Source organism: Natator depressus, chromosome 12 (genome assembly GCF_965152275.1).
Source record: "Natator depressus isolate rNatDep1 chromosome 12, rNatDep2.hap1, whole genome shotgun sequence".
NCBI lineage: Eukaryota > Metazoa > Chordata > Testudines > Cheloniidae > Natator > Natator depressus.
In genome coordinates, this window is record NC_134245.1 from 14063166 (window position 1) to 14085415 (window position 22250).

Consider the following 22250-nt stretch of genomic DNA (forward strand, 5'->3'; position numbering starts at 1 on the left):
ACCCTTCCCTTTCTATTTATGACAGGCACACTTAGATGCTGCTTCTATCTTTTCTGACATTGTGCGCATAAAGGTGGCAGTGACATGACATTGGATCACATGACTGTTTAGATTTAATTCTAGCTTTCATTGTTGCATTTCTTAGGAAGCACTGAGGAAGGAAACTTGTTTTTTCTCATTTTTTTTCTCTAAACATCAAAAACAAGATTATTCTAATTTTAATTTATAAATAATCATATTCATTTGGGGTTTTTGGTTTGCTTTCCAGTGATTCATGTGGATAAGGTGAATAACCTTGCAAGGAGAGAATTCCTAAGATCTGTACTTCAAGAATCAGAGTTGAATACTGGCAGGTAAATATTGGTGGTGCAACACCAGACAAAGTCTTTGTAAATACATGCATACAGTTTGTGACATGGCATACCTTGTAACAATTTCTTGTTGAAGAAATATCTCTGAGAAGTTGTTAGAACTTAGCACCAACTCAGGATAGCTGAAGATTGATTTAAGTTCCCAGTAGTATGTTATAACTGCATATTATGATTGACTGCAATATAAAGCAGAGCTGGAGCTCTACTATAGTATTTTCATTTTATGGCATGTGACATGCCTTCCAGTGACATGAATTGCATGTGTCACACTGGCTTGTCAGCCACCTAAACTTTGATGTGGTGACATGCATGTCCCTTCCCTGAGTGGTTTTTCATATGCCTTGAAATGATGCAACCCTCTCTCACTGTTCGTAAAAGCAATTTCCATTGTGTCACATTTTGTTCAGCACACAGTGTTCTGGGAAAGTTAAGTAAATGTATATTATCAATGTTATATCTGTGACAGATTTAAAAGTGTATATATGAATTAAGATAATCCATTCATTGCATGCTGCTCTCGAAGTATTCTAGGGAGTGTAGGAAATCCACAGGGTGTCCTTGTGTCCTGTATTTAGTCCAGGGGTTCTCAAACTGGGGGTCGGGACCCTTCAGGGGGTCACAAGGTTATTACATGGGGGGTCGTGAGCTGTCAGCCTCCACCCCAATACCCGTTTTTCCTCCAGAATTTGTAATGGTGTTAAATATATAAAAATGTGTTTTTAATTTATAAGGTGGGGTCGCACTCAGAGGCTTGCTATGTGAAAGGGTTCACCAGTACAAAAGTTTGAGAACCACTGATTTAGTCTAAAGCTGTGTATAAGTTCATGTAGCAGACTGCTGTTAGCTACATAAATGACAAAGTTTGAGTGTAAATTAATTGTACCAGAGCTAATTATAATTTACTATGTTTGTTCAGGTCCAAACTTCTTTGGATGGTAGCATACATATTATTTGTTTTTACTAAAAACAAACAAAAACTCAACAATACTTATACTGTTTTCTTTTGGAGGCCAGCCATCACAAATGTAGAGGACCCATTGATGTGAAGATCCATGCCATTTACAGGATAGTGGAATACCTACTAATTGTGTTTGAAGTGTGAGGTCATTTAATTATTTACACATTCACAGATACCCAGTGACATGTAAGGGCAGAGTTTGGTAATAAGATAGTTGTGTCTCTTTCTTCAATTTAACTTTAAAATTGAGTTCCATCCCTTGGCCAGAAGACAATTTTTAATTAAATCGGACAGGAAGCAGATCCCATAAGAGCATGGAAATATCACATCAAAAGCATATTGAAGTTCCAAAATACAAATAAATTTTCATTTCAACAAATAAGCAGACGACATCAATTTTACCACGTAAATTAGCAAGTTTGAGAACACAGGATACTAGAGAATCCTATAGCACAGAAAACTAAGTCTTATTTTTTTTCTACCAAGGGTACATTCAGTGAGGCAAATAGCTATTCATGTAGGCCAAATACAATAATTATATTCATTTCACATATTTGCCAAGCAGCATCTGAGCCATCTTGTAGAACAGCTCATAGCCACTATGAAATAACTGAAGGAAGTAGAAACAGCAATGGCATCCTCCCCATGACAAAAAATCCCTTCTCTTTTTGTTCACTTTCACTGAAATTAATTTTGTGTTGGTGGAATATTTATCATAGCTTGGAGCCCTGGACTATGGAGATATTTGGATTCTGCGCTGACTCAACATCAGGACAAGAGACTTGCTACTAGTCCAGTCTCCAGTTCTGTTCCAACAATGGGACCACTAGGAGAGGAAACCCATGACATGGCATGATCCTCCCCAAAGCCATTGGTTTTGGACCTTGCTCATTTTAAAACTGGCTTAGCCGCTCCCTCAAAACGTTTGCTATCACAAGGCCTTACATAATAATATCAGGGCTTTTTTACCTGAAACAGGAACTAAACTAATTCTTTAAAGTTCAGGAAACAAAATGATCATGGATGTGAATATCAGTCAAAATTGGCTGCACATGGTCAGGGCAAACATTTTGGTTTTGTTATAAACGCAGTTCTATGCGGGGGGGTACATATTCAGGTTTTGGTGGGGAGAGATCACCTTGGGCAGCTTTTCAAATGAATCCTCACCCTATCACATGCAACACTGATGAAGTGACATTGTAAGGACATTTAAATACTACAGTGATGGGGTGCCATATTAGAACCTGCATAAATATATGGCCAAGATGGCAGACATATCCAGTTTTGCTCTTCTGGGAGGAAAATCACGGTAATGAAAGCCCTTTGAGAGATGGAAAGAAGTAAAAAAGAGGTGAAATTCAGAAATCCTTAGGTCTTCATGAGAAGATGGACATGCATTCCTGGTAAATATATGCTTATATGTGAAATTAGTCTGATAAATAGCATATCTCCACTCTCATCCATTATCCTTTTCTTAAAGAACAGTGTGTCTTTCTTTTAAAACTTTCCCTTTATTTTTTTTATTAGTTTATATTTAACACAGTACTGAACTGTTTGCTTTTTTTTTTTTTTTTGGTCTCTGCTGCTCCCTGATTGCGTACTTCTGGTTCCAAGTGTGTGGTTGACCAGTCAGTTTGTAACTCTGGTGTTCGTAACTCAGGTTCTACGGTATTGGAAGCCAAATGCTGTTGCCATTGGTGTTTGATCTTCTGGATCGCTTTAAAAGTTAAAGTACTCTCTAAAGCCACATCTATGATATAAACACAGGGATTAAATCTCATTGACATTGATATTTTCATAGATTTTTAACATAACATATTTGGTAATAAGCTGCAGAGCCAAACTTTTGTGATGTGACCAAATCTTATAATCATAGCAATGATTAAAGTGCTACTGAAAATAACAAATTTCACATTGTATCTTCATGTTTCTTTGCTGTTCTATATTTACAGGTAAACAAATGCAGTTTAACATGGCAGTTCATATATTCAAAAGTGGATTTTTCTGGCTGTTCGTTAGAAAATGTTTTCAAATTAACTCAGTTGTTCTCCATTTTTCCTACTGTTTCACTTCTTCATGTAGAAAACTTCCTTCCTGAGGTTCATTTTGGTTCTATACTTAAATAAATGGCTTTATTGGCAGAAACTGCAATGATGTTTGGCATTCAGCGTATGCCACTTTATACTTATAAACCAATAAGAAAATATGAAGCTAAATAGAATGCTTTATTGTATTTAACATATGAGCAATAGGTAATCTGAAGAAATGGGGGCCATTCCTGGAATCGCATTTAGGTTAGCAAATGTGTAGTACCACACAATTTTCCTTCTTCTGAGGCCCCACTAACTCTCTTCAGAAAACTCTTCATTTTTTTTATCAGGAAAAGGCTTTGTCATTACACCACAGAACTCAGTCAGAAGACTCAAGTCTCCTGCATTTTCCCCACAGACATATTGTATAACCTTGGGAAAGTCACTTAACCTCTCTGAGCCTCTGTTTCTACTTAATTACCTTATACAAGTGTTGTGAGTCCCTACTGCATTAATGTTTGTCAAACTTTTTGAAAGCATGGATAAAAGTGCTAAATAAGTGAATATCTATTTTGATTTTGTGTGCAGTGTTGTAGCCATGTTGGTTCCAGGATATTAGAGACAAGATAGGAGAGGCAGTATCTTTTATTGGACCCACTTCTGTTGGTGAAAGAGTCAAAGCTTGCCTCTTTCACCAAAAGAAGTGAGTCCAATAAAAGATATTACCTCATTCCCCTTGCCTATGCTTTGATTTTATTTATTAAATCCACCAGTTATTTATTAAAATACACTAGGGCTGTCAAGCAATTTAAAAAATTAATTGCGATTAATCACACTGTTAAACAATAATAGAATACCATTTATTTAAATGTTTTCTACATTTTCAAATATATTGATTTCAGTTACAACACAGAATACAAAGTGTAAAGTGCTCACTTTATATTTATTTTTATTACAAATATTTGCACTGTAAAAACCAAAAGAAATAGTATTTTTAATTCGCCTATTACAAGTACTGTAGTGCAATCTCTTTATCATGAAAGTTGAACTTACAAATGTAGAATTATGTACCAAAAAAAATCTGCATTCAAAAACAAAACAATGTAAAACTTAAGAGCCTGCAAGTCCACTCAGTCCTATTTCTTGTTCAGCTTATCGCTCAGACAAACAAGTTTGTTTACATTTGCAGAAGATAATGCTGCCCGCTTTTTGTTTACAATGTCACTGGAAAGTGAGAACAGGCATTTGCATGGCACTTTTGTCGCCAGCATCACAAGATATTTACATGCCAGATGCACTAAAGATTCATATGTCCCTGGATGCTTCAACAACCATTCCAGAGAACATGTATCCATACCGATGATGGGTTCTGCTCGATAACGATCCAAAGCAGTGTGGACCAACCCACGTTCATTTTCATCGTCTGACTCAGATGCCACCAACAGAAGGTTGATGTTCTTTTTTGGTGGTTTGGGTTCTGTAGTTTCCACATCAAAGTGTTGCTCTTTTAAGACTTCTGAAAGCATGCTCTACACCTCGTCCCTCTCAGATTTTGGAAGGCACTTCAGATTCTTAAATCTTGGGTCGAGTGCTATAGCTATCATTAGAAATTTCACATTGGTATCTTCTTTGCGTTTTGTCAAATTTGCAATGGAATTGTTCATAAAACAAACAACATGTGCTGGGTCATCATCCAAGACTGCTATAATATGAAATATATGGCAGAATGCCGGTAAAACAGAGTAGGAGACATACAATTCTCCCCCAAGGAGTTCATTCATAAATTTAATTAACGCATTTTTTTTTTTAACAAGCATCATCAGCATGGAAGCATGTCCTCTGGAATGATGGCTAAATCATGAAGAGGCATATGAATCTTTAGTGTATCTGACATGTAAATATCTTGCAACACCAGCTACAACAGTGCCATGCAAATGTCTGTTCTCACTTTCTGGTGACATTGTAATTAAGAAGTAGGCAGCATTATCTCCCTTAAATGTAAACAAACTTGTTTGTCTTAGCGATTGGCTGAACAAGAAGTAGGACTGAGTGGACTTGTAGGCGCTAAAGTTTTACATTGTTTTGTTTTTGAATGCAGTTATTTTTTGTACCTAATTCTACATTTGTAAGTTGCACTTCCATGAGAAAGAGAGAGAGTACTTGTCTGAGGTGAATTGAAAAATACTATTTCTTTTGTTTCATTTTTACAGTGCAAATGTTTGTAATCAAAAATAATATAAAGTGAGCACTGTACACTTTGTATTCTGTGTTGTAATTGAAATTGATATATTTGAAATTGTAGAAAAACATCAAAAAATATAAAATAAATTTCAATTGGTATTCTATTGTTTAACAGTGCGATTAATCGCGATTATTTTTTTGAATTAATTGCGTGAGTTAACTCCGATTAATCAACAGCCCTAAAATTCACCTCTCCTATGAAATCTTCAAATCACTCAACAGTGGTTAAGTAGCTGGTACCCACTGATCACAGTTCATTACGCTTATAATAATTGTCTCATTGTTACCTTGATCTCCTCCCACTACCCCCACTCCCCAAAAACCCTTGTCTGTAAGTTGTCTCTACCTGTTGTCTCTTGTCTTATATACAGAATGTAAGCTCTTTGGGGCAAGAACCATCTTTTTCTCATAGGTGTGTATAGTGCTTAGCACTGTGGGGTTGGGCCTCAGTACAGTAATTAATAATAAAATGTATTAATTTCCTCTTGCTGCCAACGGTAGTCCTGTATCTGGAGTACTCACTGTTTAAAGAAATTCTGTTTAAAATTCCTTTATCCCTTGGACGTCCATTTGCATACAAGGTTTGTTTCGGTATCCACTCTTCTTCCCTTGGAATTTTTATCAAATATTTCTCAATGGTATCAAATATTTCTCAATATTTTTATCAAATATTTCTCACCTTTGATAAGGTGGCAAAGTCTTTGCCCACCCTGTTAGCAGGTAGTGGACCCTGCCTGGAAATGCTTACTGGTTCCTGCTGACTCATTGGTAGCGCTGCTGATTAGCCTACTAAACCACAGAAAGGGAATGTAGGGAGTGGCTCTCTGGGCAGAGGGAACTAGAGTCTGTGAGAGAGAACCTAGAGCAGTGGTTCTCCAACTTTTGTACTGGTGACCCCTTTCACGTAGCAAGTCTCTGAGTGCGACCCCCCACCCTTAAAAATTAAAATCACTTTTAAAATATATATTTAACACCATTATAAATGCTGGAGGCAAAGCGGGGTTTGGGTTGGAGGCTGACAGCTCATGACCCTCATGTAATAACTTCACAACCCCCTGTTTGAGAACCCCTGACCTAGAGGGAAACACTAGGAAGAGCCTCACAAGGATAAGAAATCTTATCCCTGTGTTGTGTTTTTGCTATTTTAACTGCCAATAAGAAAGAACCCTACAAAGATTGAGTTTGATCACTGTGTATTCTGTGCTACAGTGAGGTAAGGACTCTGCTGGTTCACAATTCCTTCCTCTATCTTCACCATCCCAATCACATAACTGATTTCTCCCAGTGTTTGAGTAACCATAGTTGCTGAGTCACCTTGGCTGCACTCTGTGCTTTTAAGAATAAGTACCCGGTATTCCAAACGTGCCTTTGTCAGTCTCTTTTAGAGAGTTTGAATAGTTTTCTCTGATGTTCATTTGATACTTCTCTTTTGTATCCAAGAATTATTTCCTTTTTTGTTGTGTTTTTTTTTATTTGCTCCTGTTGTTTAGTGCTATGCCAAAGATTTTAGAGTTGTATCCATCATAATCTGCCAGATCTTCTGCCTTCTTAATGTAGCTTCCGAGGTATTTTTCTTTTTTGTCCCCTTTTTTTTCTTATTTCAGTATGTTTGTTGTTCGCTAAAAACAGGTGTTTAAGTAAATGAACTAAATATGTATTGTTAATTATAGTAACTGAATACAAAAATACAACACTATAAAAGTATGTTTCAGTGGTTGCTAATACTGTTAAAGGCTTTTAGGAGGATTTGTTTATATTTTGTTTAAGATATCGTCTCTCGTGGACCTGGATTTTGTGTAACTTGATTTTCTCGTTGTGGATCGTGGTTTTTGAACAACATTTTAAGTGGTAAAGTTTACAAGGATTCATGGTTTAAACAGCATTTGCCAAGACATATCAAAAGAGTAGTTAGCTCTGAATTCCTGTCATTCGGTCAGTCCCAGTGTTTTTGGCCTCTGCACAAGCCACTAATTGAAGTCAGCTCCAACAGAACACTACAGTTATATCTTTAGAAGGAAAGTAATACTTGGATGCAGTGACTGAAATTTAAGTTTGCAGAAGATATGCAAACATTTTGTATAGCTGTTGGGCTTAGACATTAAGGATGGACAAGTATTCCCTTATTTGGATTGGATAATAATTGTGTTCAGAGGTCTTACCAAATACACTATATTTAGATTTTTTTAAAACATACAGTGGGTACACAGTAATGGGGATAAAATATTAACTATATTTGTCAGGGGAATGAGGGCAGCAGCATGAGAGCAGAGAAAAAACGGGAAATTAAGATTTTTTTCTTTTATGGATGTTGATAATGGACATGGCAAAAAGACACAGGGATGGGGGACATAGGGCACAGCAAAAGGAAACAGAATAGGCAAAAAGTTTGGCAGGTATGTATGAGGCATTCAGTGCGTGCAGCTGCAACAGCAGGAGGGCAGGTAAAGAGAAGATCAGAACTGATTTTTTTTTCCATTTAAATTGTAATAAGTGTCTTTGTACCCTTATGAAATTATCATAGCATTATTGACTAAGACAAGAATCACTCTTTACTGACGATGGTAACTATCAAAGGACTCAAATTAATGAATACCGGAAATCCACATGGAGATGCACTCGCTGTGTATTTATACATGATTGCTGGATTTAATTACTACGCAGCTTTGAACACCAAATACATAACACTCTATTACAAAGTTAAACCAATTTCAACTTCATGAAAAAACTTGTACAGATATTACAAAGATGTTATTCTGGGGCAGCAGGCTTCAGATTCTAACTTTTGTTGTTGTTTTGGAACAAGAACTAGTGATGTTTTTCTTAGCTAGGATATTCTCTTCTAGTAACTATTACAGATGTCAGGTTTCAGAGTAACAGCCATGTTAGTCTGTATTCGCAAAAAGAAAAGGAGTACTTGTGGCACCTTAGAGACTAACCAATTTATTTGAGCATGAGCTTTCGTGAGCTACAGCATCCGATGAAGTTTCGTGAGTTGCATCCGATGAAGTGAGCTGTAGCTCACGAAAGCTCATGCTCAAATAAATTGGTTAGTCTCTAAGGTGCCACAAGTACTCCTTTTCTTATTACAGATGTGTAAATTCCCAAATATCATACAGCTGAATATTTTGCAGTTGATTTACTGCTTCACTGAATATGGCTAATATTCCTGCTATCTGGCTGATTTATTATTTGGTTTGCCTAGCCCCTATATCTCTACCATCTATTTATCATGATTCAATGCCAAGAGAGTGAGTGACCTTTGCATTTTGTTGTGTGCCTAGAGTTTATTACGTGGTATAACACTGAAGTAAAGCAGCAGATCTTCTGCTTGATGACTTTCTGTAGTACAGAAAGATTTAACCAGCAAATTTCTGACAATATTTAATTAATCATTTTCAGCCTGAAGTATATATATGCCAGCTAAGATTAAAAACATAACATGGAAATTGATTATTCCAGGTTCCCCCTCCACCCGAAGACAAAGTTTATTTGTCATTTCAAACAAATTGCAAATAAAGGTCATCACAGTAAAAAGCACAGTAGTGCTTTACATTTTCAAAGCATTATACATACATGAGTGCTCATAAAAAGCTCTGAGAGTTATGTGGGAATAATCACTTCTGTACTTCAGTTTCCTAATTTTGAAAATAGTGAAGTGATTGAACAATATGAGCTAAGAATTTAGAAGTTTCTGGCTCCGAGAGGTATGTTCAGTCCTGTAGACAATTCTGCCTCTCTTAATATATTACTGTGTGATCAACAATTAGGTGTCACCTTATGAAAAAATGTATTTAATCTAAAACAGGGGATCTCAACTTGGGGTCACAAATGACCAGTCCTTCCCATATTTCTAATTGGAGGAGGAGAGGTATATCTCAGCCAGCTGGGAAGGCAGTGGAGGTGTACCTGGATGATGTGCTATGAAAAATTGAGTCCTGCTATGAAAAGTGTTGAGAAGCACTAATCAAAAGCAGTGGCTTTCAACCTTTCCAGACTACTATACCCCTTTCAAAGGAGTCTGCTTTATCTTGCATATCCCAAGTTTCACCTCACTTAAAAACTACTTGCTTACAAAACCAGACATAAAAATACAAAAGTGTCTCAGCACACTATTCCTGACAAGTTGCTTACTTACTCATTTTTACCATATAATTATAAAATAAATCAATTGGAATATAAATATTATACTTCCATTTCAGTGTACAATGTATAGAGCAATATGAACAAGTCATTGTATGAAATTTTAGTTTGTAATGACTTTGCTAATGCTTTTTATGTAACCTGTTGTAAAACTAAGCAAATATCTAGATGAGTTGATGTACCCATGGAATACCTCTGCATACCCCCAGGGGTATGTGTACCCCTGGTTGAGAATCACTGATCAAGAGTTGTTTTATATGCTAAATTGGGAAATTCTGGATATGCTCTGCCTTCATATTTGTTTTATTGTCTGAATTTGGTCCCCAAGTGATTGGGTGTTATGGATCATTTAAAGAATGAGAATTTTTGTTTTATTCTCAGCATACGATTTACAGTGGTTAGTGACCCTCCAGAAGATGAACAAGATCTTGAGTGTGAAGACATTGGCTTTGCTTATGTCAGTCTAAGGGAGATATTTCAGAAAGAAAGAGACATAATTGAGCAAGATATTGATGGTAAGTTTAGCAGAATTCTTAGGTTTAACTTTTGACATCTGTTCATTTCAAAATTTTACTAGAGTTTTTCTTCTCTACTCTGAGAGGTTTAATACTTAATGATTTAATTATTGTTATAATATTGAACCATACAGTATCACTTTAATAAATTATCACAGTTCATCTGCACATACAACTTATTCCTGAAAATAAATAATATTCCCTAAAACTGAAAGAACTTAATAGAATTAATATTATCTTCTAACTAAGAGTTATACAGTCCCTGGTTTGGAAAAAATCTGAACAGTATTACTAGTAAAGTAGTATTAGATTAATCAGTTTACAAAACCTGAGACTGTTAGGCCTAATTACTCACTAGTATATTTTTATCTTTTGTACAAGCAGAGTATTTCTTTAAATGCCAGGAAAGCCTCTGAACTTCTTAATTTTATATTCAACATTTTTTTCAATAATTTCCTACTGCAAATATCCATTGTAGGTAATTATAGCATCTCTGTGGTGTCAAAGGGCCAAATTTTGGTTCTGTTGAAGTCAATTTGAAAACCCCAGTGACTTCAATAAGTAATTGGGTCCCCTAATGTAGACCCTCAGGTTTTAGACCCACAGAATGTTCATGTACTGTGTATAATACACACATGGTTTATATAGTTCAACTGTCTGAATTCATGCTAAATATACCAATTCTGAATCTTAAACAAAGATACTCTGTCCTCTGTATGAAATGTGTATCTAAGACATGACAAAAGAGTATTGATTTACATTTGATATTCAGTTAGAGCAAGCTCAATTACTGTTGATTAATTTCCCATCTGGCAAACATAGGTGGTGATTGTCTGGAGCAGGGAGGACCACCTGAAGAAGTATGATGAGATGCTGAATCTTTCATTTTCTTGTGGGGAGGAGAGAGGTCTCCCTGCTGGCTTCCTCTAGCCCTTCCCATCCCCCACCTGGCCTCCAGCCTAAACAGTAACATCTACACTGCTATCTGTAGCCCTATATCATGAGCCTGAAACAGTTGATGTTGGCTCTAAAACTTACTGCCACTGAGGTGGGGTGTTTGTTTTTTGCAATGTAGATGTACCCTTAGAGTCCCTCCCATTGCCCTAGGTCACAGGGAAGAGGCTACAGCCAATACACGTCTCTTTCTCTTCCCCACCTGATGTGGAGCTGACTTGGTGTTGGACGTGCAGAAGAAACTGAATGATGGGATATTGAGTTCTTGAGTTAGTAATGTGGTGGGGCTTAGTGGGGAATGAGTGACTGATGCTTCTTGTCTATTCCCGATACCCATTTTTTGTGTTTGCTTGCAACTGTGCTGGAGCTGAAATTCCAGAGTACACTATGCACTTCTAAGTTCCTAGAGCACATGCCAGAATTCAAGTGAAGTAGGTAAATGATGAGAACAAGCAGATTTCCATACACTGTAAGAGTTTCAATTCTTTGAATCAATGAGTATGTGGGTTTGGGCTGGTTCTTATTTTGCCTGAACCATTTATTCTCTCCCTAGCAGTGATGATTCTCTGAAGAGCTATACAGAACATTATCTATTCTAAGTAGTCTCTTAACAGAGAATTTTTGTGTCCTCCTACCTTTAGTCTTCTAGCTCTTCAGTCATATTTCCCAACTGACAAAATTGATTTGTTATGTAAACGTGATGCAGTGGATACTAATGTTTTCTACCCTTGAAACTACTTTCACAAATGCACCTAAAATTCTTAATAATCATCGTTTTGGGAAATCATTAAAAGTGTAACAGGCAGAACTGTTGTATTTAGAACTAATTGTTGTTCTGCCAACATGTAGCGATTAGTGTAGGAAAATATGTTTTCCTTTTCTTTTTCCTAGTAACATAGGGAACCATTATTTGTTGACATTTTGTTTGTTTTAGATAAACTGTACCTATAATATTAATAGTAATAAATAGATGTGATCCCTTCCATCATCCCCTGGTGTCTTCAAATGTCCCAGATGTTAATTTCATTTTAGGATATGAAACTGCCAAATCTTATGAAGTAGTTAGATGAAAGCTAAGAAATTCTACTTTGCCATGACTTGTGCTTTTTGCTACACTTGACAGGTTTCAGAGTAGCAGCTGTGTTAGTCTGTATTTGCAAAAAGAAAAGGAATACTTGTGGCACCTTAGAGACTAACCAATTTATTTGAGCATAAGCTTTCGTGAGCTACAGCTCACTTCATCTGATGCTGTAGCTCACGAAAGCTTATGCTCAAATAAATTGGTTAGTCTCTAAGGTGCCACAAGTACTCCATTTCTTTTTGTTGCACTGTAATTTTAATTTAAACTGGAAGGAAAGTACCAGTGTAAAAGGTTATAAACAGGTATTTGAGTACTGTGACAGTCAACAGTGCTGTATTACTTAAATTCCACTTAATCCTCCTATAAAACATTTTGAATCTTGGATACCTTTCATGTTCAGGGTAAGAGAGGGGCTAATTATCCTGGCTAACTGGTAGGTTTTATGCAAACCATCACTATTTGTTTTGTATTCTGTTCTATTTAGAGTCTTATACAGCATCAGTGTGTGTTCTGAATGTCTAGAACATGTGAAATTAGAGATACATGAACAGTTCTTCGAGTAGTGTCCCTGTGGGTGCTCCACTGTAGGTGTATGTGCACCGCTGTACCTTTAATTGGAGAATTTTGGTAGCAGTCTCCATTGAGCCTGCACATGTGCTCTCCCTCCCTCGTGGTCTGCCTCAAGGCTATCTAGCACTGCGCGGGCAACCCCCCTGCCACAGTTCCTTCTCAACCACTTTGGCCTTGAAATGGAGCGAGCAGTTGTCCCTTCCTTACCTGTGTCATTGGCATAAATCGTAGTTGTTTTTTTCTTTTGTTCTCCTTAGCAGTTAGTGTTTCCTTTTTTACTCCGGTCTCCATGACAGTGGTACTGAGACAGGATTCTTGGCTACGCCTTTCTGAGTTCCCCAAAGAGCTGCAGAAGACTTCCAGTTTGAAGGGCCCAAACTCTTCGCGGAGAAGACAGATTCTTCTCTCCACATCCTGAAGGATTCCCAGACCACATTACACTCCCTAGGAATCTACACTGCAGGACAGAAGAGAAGATATACCTTCAGCCACAGCACAGGTCACAATCTTCTCAGTACCTCCCATCTCAGCGGTGTTACGAGCTGCAGTGTCAGAGGACCAGGGCTCAAAAGTGGAAGCAGTCCACATCCCGGTACACAACCTCTCAAACCGCCTCTTCTAAGCACTTTTGATGGATTGGTCAAGGGCCCGAACAATTATACCTTGCAACATCAGCTTCCATCTACACACCTGTCATACCCCTTCAGAAATTGCCTGGCCCTACTTCACAGCAGTTGGGAGAATATCACCTCTGACAGATGGGTCCTGGAGATTATTTCAAAGAGTTACACCATTCAATTCATATCCCTCCCCCATTCCAACCCTCCTTCTCCATCACCCTTCAGGGACCCTTCTCATGAGAACCTACTTCATCTGGAAATATATCATTTGTTATGCCTAGGGACATAGAACCAGTCCCAGTGCAACTCAGAAGCAAGGGGTTTTACTCCCATTATTTCCTGATCCTGAAGGTGAAGGGAAGTTGAGGCCCTTTCTAGATCTAAGAGCATTAAACAAATATGTGAAGGCACAGACATTCAAGATGGTCACACTAGAAACCATTATTCCAGCCCTTGAGCAAGGAGATTGATTTCTGGCCCTCAACCTACAAGATGTCTACTTCCATATCTCAATACAGCCATCATACAGGAGATTTCCTACGGTTTACCTTTGGGCAGGACCATTATCAGTACAGACTGCTCCACCCAGGGTATTCTCCAAGATTCTCTTCATTGTAGCAGCACACTAACCCCAGTACAGGGACTGGAGTTTATCAGCACCAACCTTGATGCAGTACAAGCGAGAGCATTCCTCCCGCTATGCAAACTCACCACCCTGGGACAGATGCCTCTCTAATAGGCTGGGGAGCTCACCTACACAACCACAAGGTTTAGGGCAAATGGCCTTCCACAGAAGTGACCTTCCATATCACTCTTTTGGAGCTAAGGGCTGTCAGGAATGCCTGTGCACACTTTCTGCCTTTCATCAAGAACACCCACATGAAGTTCATAATGGACTTAATATGACTTGTATGTTTTACATAAATCGCCAAGGGGGTGCCAGATCTGCCAGGAAGCACTCAAACTTTGGAATTGGTGCATCCATCATAATGTGCTCACCTCAGCTGTCTATCTACCAGGGATACAGAATGTAACAGCCGACAGTCTGTCAGAATTATGTCACAATCATGAATGGGAACTGAACTCAGAGGTGCTACAAGACTTATTCGCCCTTTGAGGAACCCTGACTACAGATCTCTTCATTACTTACTGGAACAAGAAATGTCCTCATTACTGCTCCAGGGCTGGCCTGGGGAAACATTCACTGGAAGACGCCCTCATCCTCATGGGACGGGGACATCTTATATGACTTTTCCGAGTTTCCTCAGTTATCCAAGATCCTGTTAAAAATTCAACGAGACAAAGCAAGAGTTATTCTGATTGCCCGTCCTGGCCAAGACAAGTCTGGTTCCCTTACCTGACACAGATGGCAATATGCCCTATGGTTCCTCTTTGGACCATTTTTCACCTTCTCTCTCAAAACAATGGGCTGATCCTTCACCTCAACCTGCGGGTCCTCCACCTCCAGGCTTGGCTTCTTCTTAGTTCCAAGGCTTAGAGGCAGAATGCTCTGAGAAGCTGAAAGATGTGTTGCTACACAGCCAAAAGTTGATCACTCAACATACTTACCTACAAAATGGAAACGATTCCAAGTTTGTTGTCATTCTAAATACACAGACACAACCTCATCTTCTCTCCCTCTCATTTTACACTACATTTTAGACCTCAAGAGGTCACTCTCTCCTCACCTCACTCAGCTCCCTTAAGGTACATCTAGCAGCGAAAACTCTTTCAACCGCCAGGTAGACAGATATTTGGTGTTTGTTCACCCACTGACGTGTAGATTCCTTAAGGGCATTAGAAATCTCTTCCCGCATGTGAGAGCACCCACTCCAGCCTGGGATCTTAACATAGTTCTCAGGGCTTTGACTAGGCCTCCCTTTGAGTCCATGGCAACTTGCTCTTTCTTACACCTGTCCATGAAGACAGCATTTCTAATTGCCATCACCTCCGCTGCGCACATAGGAGAAATAGCGGCCCTGATGGCACACCCACCATTCACAGTCTTTTTTAAAGACAAAGTAACTCTAAAGCCATATCCCAAGTTTCTCCCTACTTTCTCTTGCACTTTCCATATGAATCAACAGATCCATCTCCCTGTTTTTTTCCCAAAACCACATTGTGACAACAGGGAGACAATTCTGCATATGCTAGAAGTTAGAAAACACCCGAGCATTCTACTTGGACAGGACTAAAGACTTTAGGAAATCCCCTAAACTCTTCCTTTTGTTCACAGAAAGATCCGAAGGCTCTGTGATATCATCTCAAAGACTATCCAAATGGGTTTTTGGTTGCATTAATCACTGTTATCAAGAGCGCAACCTGCTGCCTCCGTCCAGAGTCCATACGCACTCCGTGAGATCAATTTCTACCTCGATGACATTCCTTAAAGATATCGCTATCTCAGTAATCTGTAGAGCAGTGACTTGGGCCTCAGCCCCTACTTTCGCAGAACATTATGCTATCACTGAAGATTTGGCCCCCGACACCATCTTCAACTCCACTGTACTCTGTAGTACGAGACTCCACTCTGAAGTCCCAGCCTCCAGTGGTGGGTACTGTTCAGGAGTCACCGACAGTGGAGCACCACAGGGACAGTACTCAAAGAAGAAGAGGAAGTTACTCACTTTGTGCAGTAATGATGGTTCTTTGAGATGTGTCCCTATGCGTGCTCCACAACCCGCCCTCCTCCCCTCTACTTCGGAGTTCTCTATAGGGCTCTGCAGTAGAGAAGGAACTGAGGTGGGGTTCGCCCACATAGTGCTAGATAGCCTCAAAGCAGACCATGAGGGAGGGAGAGCACATACGCAGGCTCAACGGACACTGCTACCAAAAATCTCCGATTAGAGGCGCAGGGACACATCTCGAAGAACCATTGTTACTGCACAAGGTGAGTAACTTCCTTTTATTACACCACAACAGGAAAAGAACATCTCTCAAGAAATTTCCTCAGTGTAAATCATTGTAAAAATATTCTTCTTGAAGATCAGGCCTTTTAGGTCCAGACCTTTACTAAATTTAATAATAATAGGCACTTATTGAATATAGTACCTTTCATTTGGGATTCTCAAGCTCTTTACAAATAATGAAGCTTATCAAAATCCCTCTGAAGTGGTGGTGGTTATACTTTTTTCCGTTGATGAATAAACTGATGCACAGAGAGGTTAAAGGGGCACTGCGAACTCAAAATCTAGTTAATTAAAAAAATTGTATAAAAGTAGTTTCAAGAACTACATCTACACTTTGCCATTTTTGTGGTTTTAGAATCACATTTTCTTTTTAAAATGTTTTACTGTCCTGGGTTACTGTATGGAAGGCATGCAAGAAGATCCGGAGAAAGTGCTTGACACAAGGGAAACATTGGCACTAAATATACACTAAGTGCTATCAAAAGAACAATGTAAATAAGTGGAAAAAATACAGGAGAAATAGTGTTTTTCTCTAATCTCTCAATTTATAGCAATCTTAAATGTTACTTGTGACAATAGTAGGTAAAAAGAAAAACATCCAAAAAATGTACATTTTAAGCTAACAGTGTACACTTTTAGTGCCTTGTCCAAGCATGCACAAAATCAGTAGCAGTGCTGGAAATAGAATCCAGGAGTCCTATCCTGTCTGTCCTTTAAGTTATCAACTACACAACACTGTCTCTTGTACATATAAACAAACTTAAAGTTACAGAGAGTGCCTTACCCTCTTCTTATTCCAAGCTTGTCCTGAGCTGCCCTAACAGTCTGGAAATAGTGGCATGAAGTAAAGCTGTCTGCAGGTTCCCAGGTGAGGTATCCTGGTCCCTGCAATGAATACAACACATAATCATACCATTTGCTTACTGCTAAATTAGCTCTGAGGGGCTGTTCTGACCCAACCGCCACCCCCAAAACTTTGTGTTTATTCAAAAAAAATTCTATTGAGACTTTCGTTAGAGGAGCCTCATAGCCTTGCATAGAGGCCCAGGAGAGAGGAGTATGTTTGCTAGCAGCACTTTGGCAATCACAGCAGCAGAGCCTCTCATTGGACTTCTTTAGACTGGAAAAATTAATGGTATTTTAAAATGTTAGCTTAATATCAAATGTCAAGTTTTTAAACACCATTGAAGCACCCAATGTAGACAAAGATGTCGATTTTTAAAAAATGTGTTATCTGGTCACGGTTCACCCTAAGAGGGAATAATGTCTTCATCTACATTTGTCTACAGCATGCAAGAAGCCTGGAGTCAAAATCATATTGTGCTTCACTCAGACAACATCAACTTGTCATCTGTATATTAATATCTGAAGTGCATGATTCAAGCCCCAATCATGTACACAGCCGGCTATAACATAGACAATTCACACCTCATCTGCTTGTGTACTAATGCATAGATAACAAGGGTCTGATTCTGCTGCTAGTGAAGTTGATGGCAACACACTCATTGACTTCAGCAAGAGCAGGATCAGACCCTAAATGTATATGTGTCCTCGTGTGATATTTATTTACTATGAAAAATGAACAAACAATTTGGGAAGGTATATAATAAATACTGCTTTCTTAGCTTGAAAATTAAACCTTGCACCAATCATTATTGAGGTGGAATTTAAAGTATTCCTCCATCCTAGTGTTGAAAGGACTCAATCCTGTAAGGTGCTGAGCACCATCTCCTCCCCCTCACTTCAGTTGGGTAGATAGTACTCAGCATCTTGCAGGATTGAGCACTAGAACTGACAGCCATTTTTTTAACCTTGTATGGTTGCCTTTTAATCTTCCCAAATGCTAAAGTGAAATAATTGTAACACAAAAACTAAATTAAATTGCTAATATTGTTGTCTGATGTTTCCTTTCTAGTTTTCGATTCACAAGATGATAGTGCAATAATTGGAAAGCTCAAAGTAACAGTGGAGGCCCTCCATGTTCTGCGCTCAGTCTATGAGGAACACAAAGATGACTAGGAGGCATGAAAGAAAAGTGTGCCTACAGATGTTGCTTCTCCCAGTGTAAATACATGCTTGATAGCTCTTCGAAGATGAGATTTTTGTAATTACTACAGTATATTTAATGTATAATTTATATGAAAAGCATGCTTGATTTATAGTTGTAAAGTTTTGTATACTTTTCAGTCTGTTTGTTTTTATATTTTCCCCTAAGGCTAAGACTCTCTCCACAATGGACAACGTCTTGTAAATAATTAATACCTACATGATTGAATGATGTGCTTTATTTGCATTTTCAACATTTTTCTTATATAAAACAGTAATAAAAATGCAAGTTGAATTTTTAATTTTTAATAAAAAAGCTTAAGCCTTAGAAAACTGATTAAAAATACTTTTATGTTATCCCTAATCACCCCACTAAATGCAATGCCTGTGATTAGCCTCATTAAGAATTTTATACTGTGAAGATTTTATTAGAAGCAATATATGAAAATCACTTGGATTAATGTGTTAATCTGCCTCTTTAAAATGCTAATATCCATTTTATGCACATTAAATCTCAGTATGCGTTTTCTTTGATGCGTGCAGTTTCTATCAATTAAATATAAAGAATGAGGCTAGTTGCAAGACTTATTGAATTACTGCAAGCTTTTTTAAAAATAACTTTTGCCCTTCTACTAACATTATAAGTAGTTGTTTATGATTATCATGATTTGAAGGAGGGGGAGGGTGGACTCAATTTTCATATGCTGTAAAAGAGATTTACAGTTTCAACTAACAGCTATCAAAGCACAGAAAGAAAATATAAAAGAATCAATCTGATTCAGTTCCGCTTAGTTTGAGCTGTAGGGACAGGCAAGTGTTTTTTTGATCACTTTTAAAACTTACATCAAACACATACAATGATCCTTGTATCTGGATAACCAGTGGCTAGAAAGGAGCTTGGAAAGTTAATTTTCTAGCTTTTAACCAATCTCAATGAAAGATTTAATTGATATTTTTAATGGAGTTGTGAATCAATGCAGGAAAAGGATTGTCTCTGGAGAACTAGGATATAATGCATTTCATTTTTTAATTTACTTTATTTGTCATTTTCTTCAAAGGATTTTATAGGCTGTGGGTTTTCACTGTTTGCAAACAGGCTATGTTTCTTCATAAGCATATGTAAAGTATTCAGAGAGATAAGTAATTTATTAAAATCTACCTAATTTGCCGTGATATATTAAATCTCTGCTTCAGTGATCACAGACCATTTCATTTAGAGAATTAGGCATTCGCTCTTTGTGTGATTAAACCTCTGGAAAATGAGTTCTTTGCTCCTATTTGTGAACATTCAAAGCCTGCTAATGGCAAGAAGATGGAATAGATTATGAGACAATTCATTACAGTTCAACAGCAAAAAAAAAAAAAAAAAAAGCAGCTATAATGCAAAAATGCAAGTTTGAATATCTGCATACAGTTTGAACTATCTGTGCTCTAATCACGTTAATAATGTCTCTTCGTCTTTAGGAGGCTTTGAAATGACATCCATACAATATTAATTTGTTGATGTACATTATGAGGCCAATGGAATATATTCTGACCACAGATCTGTCTAAATTCTGCCATGAACTGATGGATGCCTCCATTTTAGGGCCTACCATCTCCAGGAGCAGTGTTGCTGTCATCCAGACTTTGTAAATCCTCGCAATTCAGTCCTCTGGAACATTCTGGAGACCACAGGCATCAGCATTCCTAAACTCCTCCATTCCTTGTAAACAGACATATGTATGTTTGTCACTTGGGCTGGCTCTTAGCTCATCGTTTTGGACACTATTTCTAGCTTTCTTTGGCACTGTGCATCTGTATTGTCATTAAGACTGGTATTATGTATTATGGTAATTTAAAACAGCTAGATTCAACACTGAGATTAACCAAGTGGCTTTTCAGAAATTTAGTTGTGGTATTCTACCAGGGGGTTCATATTATTGTTCTGATACTTTCAACCCAAACTAAATATCTTCCACATAAACAAAGAAGTGACTTGTATTGATTTTTTGTGACTGTTTACTGAGCTACAAAACTATTACTAATGCTTATTTTCTTCTGAAGTAAACCATGTGGTAAAATTAGAAAATCAACCATATTCATCTTACATGTTCATCAACCATGTTCATGTTATATTTACAGTAACACCCTTAACATTTAATCTTCACTATCTGAAGTTGGAAACTGAGGCTAAGCTATCAAATTCATTACACACCGATCTCTATGGTAAATTACTGCAGTATATTCTGGTTGATATTTGGTTACATCAGGGGCAGGCAACCTATGGCACGTGTGCCGATTTTCAGTGGCACTCACACTGCCCGGGTCCTGGCCACCGGTCCGGGGGGCTCTGCATTTTCATTTAATTTTAAATGAAGCTTCTTAAACATTTTTAAAACCTTATTTACATATAGCAATAGTTTAGTTATATATTATAGACGTATAGAAAGAGACCTTCTAAAAATGTTAAAATGTATTACTGGCACGCGAAATCTTAAATTAGAGTGAATAAATGAAGATTCGGCACACCACTTCTGAGAGGTTGCCAACCCTTGGGTTACATCATGTTAACCATTCTCAGTGACTATGACATTAACATGTATAATATGCTTCAGGTTCTTAACCATATTTCATTGTAAAGCTGACTATTTTCTAGTTTCTGATTTAAAATAAAAATTATCCCAATTCTTTTCATATTGTTACTAGTAAAACATGTTATTTAGTGTGGATTTTCCCAGCAAATGAACTGAATCATATTACATCTCGTGCAACCTACACATTCAAAAATTTCTAGTAATTTTTTTTTTCCCTGCAGTAAGTAGTTTGTACTTCCAACCTGCAGTTAATCCTGGGTCCAAATTGTAACTAGTGCAGGAAAAGTAACACAAAGAGGTACATACAGAAACTGTAATGTTATCATTTATATGTGCATAGATTCTAGCTGTGAGCAGCTTGAAAAAAATCCCCATCTGCAAACGGTTCCATCCATTGCAACTACTTTTGTCTAAACTAAAACATACTCTGTTTTTTAATGTATTAGCAAACACATTTAAGTAAGTGCTGCTTAAAAAAACATGTTAAACTCTCTACTAGGTGCTAACACATTTTTAACAGTACTTAATTTAAACATATTAGCTAATATATTTTTAAAAAACAACAACACTTTTCCTAGTCTAGACAGAGCCTTAGAAAAGGAGTGAATTTGCTTAGGGATGTATACAGAGAGGGCATGGAGATGTTGGTTTGGGCATGTACAGTCAAACCATACTCGCGTACCTCCTTTGCTGTGCCACATTATACACCTCTGCTTTGCTTGTTATGGCCTGTGTGGCAAGCTCCTTGTAACTTTACTGTGAAACCAGGATTGCAGAAGGTTTCCTTTGCTGTGCACTACAACTAACTGCACTGCTGTTCCTGCAGGCTTTCTGGTGTTTGTGTCTGTACACACAGGTAAGCCAAAGTAAGGCGCAAAGTGTTCCAATTTTTGTCTACCATTCCATCTCATGTAAACTGTAAGATAACTCAGGAATAGAACACTAAGGGACAAAATACCCCATGCATTTAGACAGTAATCATGTGAATTCAGTTAGTCAGTTATGCTATATGAAGAATCACAATTTATTGTATTGTGCATTTATACTATTATATATGACTCATTAAATTATATCTGTGTTGAGAAGAGTTTGAGGTTTCCTAAACTTGACTTCCATAGCACTTTTACAACCAAAGACGACAATATTAGTATAAATATTTTTTGTTAGAAAGAATTATTTTGTTTTCAGTGTACAATAGCGCATTTGCATAATACCACAAAAACACAAAGGATAACTAGG

At 37.7% G+C, this 22250-nt stretch overlaps 1 protein-coding gene across 1 annotated transcript in view; it reads left to right on the plus strand.

Moving 5' to 3' along the window:
* RPGRIP1L (RPGRIP1 like) overlaps positions 1-20942 on the plus strand; it is a 146671-nt gene extending 125729 nt beyond the window's left edge. Inside the window, exons 25-27 of the mRNA XM_074968600.1 lie at positions 269-353; positions 10122-10255; positions 18305-20942. Coding sequence (XP_074824701.1) covers positions 269-353; positions 10122-10255; positions 18305-18408 — 323 coding nt within the window. The 3' untranslated portion in view covers positions 18409-20942. The remainder of the gene's footprint in view (positions 1-268; positions 354-10121; positions 10256-18304) is intronic.
* The last annotated feature ends 1308 nt before the right edge of the window (positions 20943-22250 follow it).